Source organism: Myxine glutinosa, chromosome 6 (assembly GCF_964187855.1).
Source record: "Myxine glutinosa chromosome 6, kmMyxGlut1.1, whole genome shotgun sequence".
NCBI lineage: Eukaryota > Metazoa > Chordata > Myxini > Myxiniformes > Myxinidae > Myxine > Myxine glutinosa.
In genome coordinates, this window is record NC_136266.1 from 131,010,640 (window position 1) to 131,022,080 (window position 11,441).

Consider the following 11,441-nt stretch of genomic DNA (forward strand, 5'->3'; position numbering starts at 1 on the left):
TTAGACAATGGAAAACGGTCAGTCATTTTTAACGGTCATCGGATGCGCAAAATCAAAGGTTCGTAGGTAATGCGATCATATATCCGTTCCCATCATGGAATGACGTTAAAGCCCAAGTCGTAACGTAATAACATGCAACTTGAAGTGCAGGAAACTGAGTAAGCTCGAGTTCAAGTGCGTCTGTCTGTCCGTGGCAAATGTCTGACGGATTTCCCCGACTGCCCCGCCATGATGGGAGTGAGTGAGGAACGTCTGCGACACTGAGACTTCACCGCAGGAATTACTCGCCCGTGGGGAGGGTCGAGGGGAGGAGGGGATGGCAGGATGTTCTCAGTAAGGAATGATGGTCTCGATGAGTTCATCAACCCAGGCAGTCACGATGTGCGAGTTTACGTTTCGTCAAACCGCACACGAAACCGCAAGGTAATCTCATCGGTTGGGGGAAGGGCAGAAGGCGGAAGTTTATTCAGGTGGGACCGCTGTCGGCTCAGCCAGGTAGATAATGATCAGATGGCCTTGGGGATTCCTTAATTCATCATGTCACCTGGCGAAACGTTTTACCTGTTCAAGTGATGACCTCACAGATCAAGGTATACACTCCCCCCACTGTATTTATTTTTAACCCACATTTGCACTGCAGGTGGAAACCCGGCTTTGGCTCTCGATATTTTTTTTACAAATGTTGGAATTGATCCAGACTAGTGCAGCCATTGTTTAAAGTGTTGTGCATTCTGGAGCAGGGAAAGGTGGTCTCCGCGCTCTGTAAAGGTGTCTTGAACCCGTTGGTCACTGCGGAGCGCCGGCTACGTACGCGCAGGGCATTGTGGGTAGGGAAGTTGTTATAAAAAAAAAAACAACCAGCGATTACATCACACCGTTCCTCAGATCCCGAGGGAAGTGGTGAGTGCACGGTGTGACGTCACACGGTGGTGCCGATGCCAAACCTGGAGACGTAGCGATGTCCACGGGAGCGCGCGCCCACGCGTGGCGGGTCGGGAGTCGCGTCGACATCCCATGGCGCGAAACCGCGCCTCTGTCGAGACGTCACCGGGCTCCGGGAGAGAGCTATTTCAGCTTGTCCGCTCCCGGGTCTCAGCCGCACTGTGGGGCCGTCGGACAGGAGACCTGACTCCGTTGCCGCGACACCAAGTCCTCTTAGAAAAGTCCGAAACGTCGTAAAGATCAGTCTGAGCATCACCTGCGGCTGTACGAGGACGCGGTTCCGACAAGCATGAGAGCAGAGTTGTCGCCTATCGTTCGTGCGTGAGATTCCCATCCGGAATTCCCAAGCACTTCAGCAGCGGGAACCTCCTGCATCGGCGTCAGTTTTTCCCGCTCTTTTCCCGAGGACACGTCCCGTCGAGACGATGCGTCCCCGCGCGGCGTCCCGAGCGTGTCTGGCGCTGCTCGCGGCTCTTCTCACCTCGTCCCTGAGCGCGGACAACGCGAGTCGCGGACAAAGAGGCTGCGGTTCCTGCGGACGAACCCGGCGGTCCCGCGTACACGAGGCCGAGGCGGACGACCCTCGGCTCAACGAGGCGGTGAAGCGGCACATCCTGGCGCAGTTACACCTGCGGCAACGGCCCAACATCACCAAACCGCTACCCCGGGACACGCTCGCCATGGTCCTGCAGAACCTGAACGCCGGACGGCTCCGGGCGGACGGACGTCGGGGGGGCAAGTCGACACGCGGCTCTGACGGACGCCCGGACGCAGAGCAGAGTTCGGAAATCATCGCTTTCCCAGAACCAGGTGAGCCGTGGGAGCCAAACCTGGAAGCGCATTCACACAGCACGTGATTCGCTCGCTGTAACTATAACTTTATATAGGTATTGTGCAACCAACCTGTACCTGCTGCTCACATACGCTCTGTACACTTGCTTTATGTCCACGATGCAGGGCATACAAGCACGTTCTTACGACGTACACACAAATGCTATCACACCTGTCACACCAGGTGTGTCATATGGACATGGCTCTCCTATGTCGTGTAATATGATCGAGCTCAGTCACTAAGGTGTCTTTAATATGAAAAAAAAACCAAACGAACAATGAATTATTCCTTCCCAGGGGAGGGTTTGGGTTGGGTAGTCGGGAATGGAGGGGAGGGGGGGCGTGGGGGCCTGTGGGGGACACGTGGGGTTATGCGTCTTATGCACATTTAACGGTTATCATCATAATCGTCTCGTGCAACAATCCTGTTGTATGCACAACACGACAAATCACAAGCTACAGGTGTGCTTCACTTAAATAAATAAATAAAACACAATTATTAAATTAATCGCTCGTGAACAGCGATAAATCAATATGATCAGACAATGTACATAATATAAATCAAGCATTTGTCCTGTGGAAAAGTAATTCAGCGTTTTCTATCGATCACCCGTCTCGAGAAACCCCGTGACGTCACAGAGAACGTTTCTTCGCGTTCAGCACGTTTTACCGGATCGATGCTAAATTATGATTTTAATCGAAAGGAAATCCGAAAAGTTCGGCTCAATCAGAGTTTCAATCAATCTCGGGACAAACATGACGTTCCGTCGTAATTAACACAAGTAATTAGGTCAGCATCGGTGATCAATTATGATCGATTGATTATCGGTTATCAATTTCGGTTAAAATTTGTTGAGTCGGCGTGGAAGCCGTTTGAGGTGAAGCCTTTCATTTGATGGGATTCTTACACGAGTCTCCCGTGAAATATTCATTTTGTGAGAAAATCTGTGATTAATGTAGCAATGGCCGTCACGTCTTTTCGTCGAGGACTCAAAGTCTGCCGAGTTGAAAAGTTTGGGAGAAAACAAAGAACAAAGGGAATGAATGATAGGTGTCAGGGAAATGAACACCATGCATTGATAGCCTTCAAATTATATATATATATATATATATATATATACAGTATGTATGTGTGTGTGTATGTATGTGTGAATGTATGTATGTATGTATGAATGTATGTATGAATGTATGTATGTATGTATGTGTGTATGTATGTGTGTATGTGTATGTATGTATGTATGTCTATGTATGTATGTGTATGTATGTGTGTATGTGTATGTATGTCTATATATGTATGAATGTATGTCTATGTGTGTATGTATGTATATGTGTGTATGTATGTGTATGTTTTTGTATGTATGTGTGTTTGTGTATATACATATATATCTATATATATCTATATATATATATATATATATATATATATATATATATATATATATATATATATATATATATATATATATATATATATATACATACATATATATATATATCCATGTATTTATATATTTATATATTTATATATATATATATATATATATATATATATATATATATATATATATGTATTTATATATTTATATATATATATAAATATATATATATATATATATACATATATATATATATTTATGTATATATATATATGTGTATGCATGTATTTCGCCATCAAATATCCCGATATATATATATATATATATATATATATATATATATATATATATATATATATATATATATATATATATATATGTGTGTGTGTGTGTGTGTGTGTGCGTGTGTGTCATGTAGTTGCATGAACGCGTGTGCAATAAACTGCAGAATCGCAAACAAAGCACAAAATGGAACTATTTTTGTTCATTGAAAACCCTAAGGATACGAAATAACAATATTCAACTTAGGTACTACTGCACTACAATTACCATCCCCAAGTTAGGTATCATTCCTTTCTTATCGGCGGGGAAAGTGTTTCGCCCACGTCTTTCACAGGCCTGACGTTCAACTTGAAGGTGTTCGAGGTAGGAGTTTGTATTTTGTTCAGCATGCCGGTGACCACACAACTACTCTTCAGCAAAGACACTGTAGATTCTAATTTAACATCAGTCGCACAAATGTATTTACTTTGAGGATAAAACTTACACAACAAACTAGGACAGCACTCGGTAGAGCGCAAACCTCCGCCAGGCAGAACAGTTTATGTTTTCTTTCCCACTGATAGGCCGGATCTGGGTTCGGACATGAACCAAAATCTATTCCGCTTGTTCTTGTCGCCTAACCAACTCGTCCACAACTTTATGAAATATCGTGCTTTATGTCGTTTTTGGGCCTGTCATTCAATGGTGAAAACTTGGAAACATTAAAAAAAATTGTCGTATCTGGATTCGGATCTTCACCAAAATCGAATCGATTCGTCGTTGTCACACCGCCAACCTGTCCACCGAGTTTCGTCCGAATCCGTCCACAACTTTTCGAGATATTTTGTTCACAGACAAACAAACAGACGGGAGTGAAAACATAACCTCCATACACCTTTGGTTGCGGAGGTAATAATTCTCATTGCGTAAATGTGTTCTTCTGTTGCGTTATTGTTGAATTGTATCATAAAACAAAGATTATTCGCTATCTGTAACGCTGCCTTTTCTTCGCTGATGCTTCATGACGTGTACCAGAAGATGACGTCAAAATAACGTTTAAACATGAACCTCCTCTTCCCCCCAACCCCCCCCCCCCCACCCCCAACCCCCACTCGCCACTCCACCCGATCCTCATCGCACCTTTACGTGTTGTTACGAAATTATCTGCTTCGTTATTTTTGCGATTTGCTTTATTTTCATCACACAACTCACTTTACAGATACACATTTTGGAATTCGTCCGTCATCGAATTCCTCCATTATCCTGATATATTTTATTGCGTTCGCGTTATCATCGGAAAACTGCAATACGTGTGAACTTTCACGTATTCATCGTTTTGTTTGAAAGAATGTGATCTCTCTCTCTCTCTCTCTCTCCCCTGCGCAAGGATGACACGCAAATTCGTGAAGCGTTCTCTCTCTCTCTCTGTCTCTGTCTCTCTCTCTCTCTCTCTCTCTCTCTCTCTCTCTCTCTCTCTCTCTCTCTCTCTCTCTCTCTCTCTCTCTCTCTCTCTCTCTCTCTCTCTCTCTCTTGTTTACATCTTTCTGCCGTTTGCGTTTTACAGAATGCACCGAAAACAAGGCGACGGGAATGATGAGGTTTAAACTCGGGTTCAAGGGCATGAGCTTGATGTATGCAGGTGTAAATGATTTATTACAATATTATTATAATGATGCTCACGACATTGCTCCGTCTCCAAACTCCGACCCATCGGCCTTTTTACACTGGACCAAATCTCGGGGGTGGCCCCAGGGCGACTCGGGGGTCTTGCGCTTGCTGTTTCCGACCCGGGGGCACCCTCCACTCCCATCCCCCCCCCCCCCCCACATCCGACATCGGTCTTGCCCTGGGACGATGAGCTCACCCCTGCTTCAGGCCGGGCCACCAGGTGTGTGTGTTTGTGTGTGTGTGTGTGTGTGTGTGTGTCTATGTGTGTGTGTTTGTGTGTGTGTGTGTTTTGTGTTGTGTTGTGTTGTGTGTTTGTGTGTGTGTGTGTTTGTTTTTGTGTTTGTGTGTTGTGTTGTGTATGTGTTTGTTTTTGTGTGTGTGTGTGTGTGTGTTGTGTTGTGTTGTGTTGTGTTTGTGTGTTTGTGTTGTGTGTGTGTGTGTGTGTGTGTGTGTTTGTTTTTGTGTTTGTGTTTGTGTGTTTGTGTTGTGTGTGTGTGTTTGTTTTTGTGTTTGTGTGTGTTTGTTTGTGTGTGTGTTGTGTTGTGTGTGTGTGTTGTGTTTGTGTTGTGTTTGTGTGTTGTGTGTTTGTGTTGTGTGTGTGTGTGTGTGTGTGTGTGTGTTTGTGTTGTGTGTGTGTGTTTGTTTTTGTGTGTGTTTGTTTTTGTATGTGTGTGTGTTGTGGTGTGTTGTGTTTGTGTGTTGTGTTTGTGTGTTGTGTTGTGTGTTTGTGTTGTGTGTGTGTTGTGTTGTGTGTTTGTGTTGTGTGTGTGTGTGTTTGTTTTTGTGTTTGTGTGTGTTTGTTTTTGTGTGTGTGTGTGTGTTGTGTCTTTGTGTGTGTGTGTGTGTGTGTTTGTGTTGTGTGTGTTGTGTGTTGTGTGTTGTGTGTTGTGTGTGACCAGACTATGGAATAATGGTTACAGCATTCGCTCTGGGTCTGGGAGGTCAGTGGTTCAAACCCTGGCTGAGGCACCAAATAATTTTAAAATGGTATGTGATGCTTCATTGCTTCGTGTTCAACACTTAGATGGAGCACGGACAAACAATTCTGGGAAGGCAATGGCAAACCACCCAGTATAACTTTGCCAAGAAACTGCTTTGGCAGCACCAACGCTTTGTATGTAAAGAGTAAAAAGAGTAATGGTGCATCAAAAAAGTGCATGCAGCATCTGTTTTAAATGTTTGGGTGTGTATTTGAGTGTGTTTGCATGTGTTTGTGTGTTCTTCCATCTCGTGTATATATGTAAGTGTGTATGTGTAAGTGTATTTATATATGTAAGCGTGTGTGACTATGTGTGTGCATGTGTGTGTATTTGTGCAAGTGTGTGTGTGTGTGTATGTGTGTGCATGTCTGCATATGTAAGTGTGTGCCTCTGTAAGCATATGCATGTGTAAGTGTATGTGCATGTGTGGGTGTATATATGTGTGTGTGTGTGTGCATGTGTAAGTGTGTGTAAGTGTGTGTGTGTGTGTGTGTTTGTGTGCATGTGTAAGTTTGTGCGTTTTGTATGTAAGTGGGTGTTTGTGTGAATGTGTGTGTGTGTATGTGTAAGTGTGTGTGTCTGTGTTTGTGTGTGTGTTTTTTTTTCAACTTATTTTTCATGATAAGGCTTGATTATCCTCAGACAATGTTGAAACCAAGCGTATAATTATAACCTTCATGCCAAATGATCTCCCAAAGAGATTTTAAAATCACAAGATGCACAGTAAACGGCAGATTCTCATATCTAACGAAACCAAGGCAATGTCTGTGGAACTGCATGTCCGCTCCTTATGGTATCCAAAACAACTCGACCGACCTCCACCGAATTTTGCATTCCTGTTCGGGGTACCCAGGGTCAGATCATTGGCATTAAATAAGTCTCCCCCGCCCCCATTGCTGCTCACACGATTGTTTTATCGTTCATAAATGAAGAATTGCATTGAAGGTTCCCAAGTTGTTGTTTCTCTGATAACGATCCTTATCCCAGTGAAATCAGATCGGTGAAATGCTATGCTGGGTTTACTTTAAACAAAAACACGTTTCTTGAGTAAACATTTTGTACAATTTATAAAACTTATTCTTGTCTAGCATTTATTGATATACAGTGCATTCAGAAAGTATTCAGACCCCTTAACTTTTTTCACATTTTGTTATGTTGCAGCTTTATGTTGAAATTGTTTAAATTCATTTTTTCCCTCATCAATCTACACTCAATACCCCCATAATTACAAAGATAAAACAGGATTTTAGAAAGTTTTGCAAATTTATTAAAAAGAAAAACTGAAATATCACATTTACATAAGTGTTCATACCCTTTGCTATGACACTTGAAATTTAGCTCAGGTGCCTCCTATTTCTCTTGATCGTCTTTGAGATGTTTCTACACCTTGATTGGAGCCCACCTGTGGTAAATTCAATTGATTGGACATGATTTGGAAAGGCACACACCTGTCTATATAAGGTCTCACAGCTGACGATGCATATCAGAGCAAAAACTAGGCCATGAGGTCGAAGGAACTGCCTGCAGAGCTCAGAGACAGGATTGTGTCGAGGCACAGATCTGGGGAAGCATACAAAAGAAATTCTGCTGCATTGAAGGTTCCCAAGAGCACAGTGACCTCCATAATTCTTAAATGGAAGAAGTTTGGAACAACCAGGACTCTTCCTAGAGCTGGGTGCCCGGCCAAACTGAGCAACCGGGGGAGAAGGGCCTTGGTAAGAGAGGTGACCAAGAACCCGATGGTCACTCTGGCTGAGCTCCAGAGATCCTGTGTGGAGATGGGAGAAACTTCCAGAAGGACAACCATCACTGCAACACTCCACCGATCTGGGCTATATGGCAGAGTGGCCAGACGGAAGCCAAACAGTTCAATCTTGGTTTCATCAGACCACAGAATCTTGTTTCTCACAGTCTGTGAGTCCTTCAGGTGCTTTTTTGCAAACTCCAGGCGGGCTTTCATGTGTCTTTCACTGAGGAGAGGCTTCCGTTTTTTATTTTTAATAAATTTGCAAAACTTTTTAAAATCCTGTTTTCTCTGTCATTATGGGGTATCGAGTGTAGATTGCTGAGGGAAAAAAATGAATTTAAACGATTTCAGCATGAGGCTCTAACATAACAAAATGTGAAAAAAGTGAAGGGGTCTGAATACTTTCTGAATGCACTGTACATTATTTGACCTCTAACTCTTTCATACTCTTACATACTGTTTTGTCTTTCGTTAACTTTTTAAAGTTCATAAACCGTCTTACTCGTCACACCTCATTTTCTCACTGTTAAGTAGATTTGTAGAAATTCTTGCAACATTCTCACGAAATTCCTTTGGAGAGAAAATTAATGCTCATTCCCCAATGTTGTCGCTTCGCCATCGTTTCATTGAGGGGAATAAAAACTGCCGACGTTGAAAAGTTTTTCGGAAGCACTTACAGACGCGAAGAGGGGGAATGATGGATGTGAAGGAAATGTCAGGGGCATGGCAAGGATTTAAGTAAATGCAGAAAGATCTTGCTGTTCAGAGTGACTCCATGTGCCGAGTGTGTAATGCCAATTTAATCATGCTATCTTTGTCCTCTCTCTTCCCTTCCCTCAGGAGGCAATCCTGATGGACTTCTGTCTTTTGCAATGTCAGCAGAGTCCCGTCAGCAGTCGCGGGTTTATGAAGCCGCACTATGGATCTACTTTATGGTTCATCCGCACAAAGTGCGTGGCTCCGGTCGAGGGACCCGGAGACGGTGCAAGCTGCAGATATTTGTGGCCGGGGAGCATCCGAAGCACAGTGACGAGTTGATTGCAGAGCGACGAGTCCCGCTGCGCCATAGCGGTTGGCACAGCATTGTGGTGAAGCGTGCGGTGGAGGTTGCGCTGCAGGACGGCGCAAGCCGAGTGCGGCTGCGCCCACTGTGCTCAGAATGTGGCATGGCGGGTGTGACCATGGTTCTCGGGAGGTCCGCGGACAACTCCAAGCTGCCCTTCCTCGTCACCCGCCTCGGAGAGCCGGTATCCAGGCGGAGTCTCAAAAAGCGTGGCCTGGAGTGCGATGGAGAATCGAACCGCTGCTGCAGGAAGATCCTGTTCATCGACTTTAAATCCATTGAATGGGATGATTGGATCATCGCACCAAAGGGATACTTCGGTAACTACTGCGACGGAGAGTGTCCTGGACACCTCACGGGTGTCCTTGGCCTGGGTGGCACTACGTCGTTTTATGGTTCGGTCATTCAAAACTATTGGCAACGAAAGTCGAACCAGTTCAACGACTTCACCTCTTGCTGTGTCCCGACCCGTCTGAGTGCCATTTCGATGCTCTATTACGATGACGATCAGAACGTTGTGAAGACGGACGTGCAGAACATGGTCGTGGAAGAGTGTGGTTGTTTCTAACAACGTCGTCATCTCACCTTGGAACACCGGTCATATAATACCATTATTTCTTTCTTTTCTCCCCTTCCCATTAACAATACCATGTATTTATATTCCGTGCTTTAAACAAAACTCCCAGTACATATGCACTTCGAGTTGCCAACATCTGTGGCAGCTTCTGCAGTCAACCAAGCAACGAGCCTACCAGACGAGGATGGGAGGGACCAATGATAACCAACAAAACCAAACCTAAGTGGACCTCGCGATGACATTATTGCTAATGGGCCATCTCGACAAAAACAGCAACAACAACAGCAAAGACCGTGGCAGAAATAGCGTTCTACAACTGCGTGCACTTAAAAGTTCTATTCTTTTTAAAATCTTAATTATTATATTGAAAGTAGTAATTTTACTTGTGTTTAACGCTTAAGTGGGCAATACTTGAAGCAGGCTTTTGATTTGTTTTATTATTTTTTTCCATGAGTGAAAGTCGAAGTCGTACAATTTGCACTGACCCGAGATAAAGAGAGACTTTTATAGGATTTGGCTCTTTTCTTACAGGTGGTGAGTTATACCTGCACCTGTGAGATAGGGGGAATCTTACGAGCTGTTAAAGAATATAAACTTGGAATTGTTGAATGGTCAATGAGACTGTCAAGTATAATTTTATGCAGAAATTTGTTTGAGAACAATATTGAACGTTACAGTAAGTTATAGCAGTAAGAAAATAAAGAGAATGACAAGCGCCAAACTATTTGTTTATGTTATAATTTTTTTTTCTAAATAAAAACTTTTCTTTGACTCGACACTTTTATTAACGATACACCGACAACTTTATTTGCTTCGGATCCATATTCTGATTACCATTGCATCATAAATATGAAATTTGCATGTAGTGCTGTTGTAGCACCGGATTTGTACTTCATCATTCATTTAATAACCCGCAATAAAACGTTTGTGCTTGTTTACAAACTTCTGGCTCTGCCTGTGATGAATATTTCTTTCTGACAAACTCAACGTTGTGTAAAGTTTAAAGATTTCAAAAACAGAAGTATTACATGAACAACCACTGCTCTACAAGTGGAACTACAGTGAATCTCTCAGCAATTCCCCTGGAAGCAATACACAATCTTGTGTGGGTCGTACATGACGTCAGAAATGCCTTTCACTTGATTGGCAGCAATGCGTTCAAATTTGTTTTGTCCAATAATCACATTTTCTATTTGCCTCAAAGTATTAGATTTGTAACAAAAATAATCGACAATAAGGTGAGAATGGTCTGTTTGTTTGTTAGTTTACTAACTCCACCTTGTTCGTTCTTGGTCGATCTTGACAAACTTGCTTTGTGCATTTATTACATCAGTACATCCTCGGGAGGGGCTAACAGGGTGGGCATCACAATCTCTCAAGAAGGTGGTTGGTGGGTAGTTCATGATTAAGGTTCCTTATGTTACTGAAAGCCATGAGGATGTAATGTGCAGCTGTAGAACCGGTCTCCGAGTAGCAGGGGAACAGAACGACGTCAAAAGGATGAAAGGAATGAAGTGGCAAACGTGGGAAGCCTCGTACTTCCAGTAAGTGACAAAAGCCCTGAAATAGTATAGAGTGCAACAAAAACAGAGTGTTGCACCCTATTGAGCGAACCTTTTTTATATATAAGAGTGTCTCTTTCATCCCTCTCTCCTGTAAAGCATACAGGTACAATTGCTGGTGTCGTTAAACTATTAAAAAGTATATTTGCAATACATTTTACCTTATTGCAATGAAAATTTTTTGTGGATGAGTCATCTTGAAGCCTCTTTAGCAAGTGTAAGTTTAGCATTGTTTTTGAAGTCCCTCCATCCAAAGCATGATTGCGAGTTTGATCAGTTTGCTTTCTATTGTTATGCCGGTTTGAATTACTTTCTTTCATGCCATAATAAGCCAGGGTTGATTGATACCACGAGACGTCAAAGTGAGCCACATGTGCTGTTGTACATGGATTTGGTTTCTCCAGGAAAAAAACAATTTACTAGAACAAAGCAAC

At 43.1% G+C, this 11,441-nt stretch overlaps 1 protein-coding gene across 1 annotated transcript; it reads left to right on the plus strand.

Moving 5' to 3' along the window:
• The first annotated feature begins 947 nt into the window (after positions 1 to 947).
• LOC137430302 (inhibin beta B chain) lies at positions 948 to 10,387 on the plus strand. The gene is made up of 2 exons (XM_068121078.2): positions 948 to 1,752; positions 8,646 to 10,387. The coding sequence occupies exons 1-2, from the start codon at positions 1,368 to 1,370 to the stop codon at positions 9,434 to 9,436; spliced, it is 1,176 nt and encodes a 391-aa protein (XP_067977179.1). The 5' UTR covers positions 948 to 1,367; the 3' UTR covers positions 9,437 to 10,387.
• Positions 10,388 to 11,441: the final 1,054 nt, after the last annotated feature.

Bases quoted from the DNA above. Each gene is read 5' to 3' on its own strand.
- LOC137430302 (XM_068121078.2), top strand. From the start codon at position 1,368: ATGCGTCCCCGCGCGGCGTCCCGAGCGTGTCTGGCGCTGCTCGCGGCT. The intron at 1,753-8,645 runs GTGAGCCGTGGG...CCCTTCCCTCAG, and splicing joins CATCGCTTTCCCAGAACCAG to GAGGCAATCCTGATGGACTT.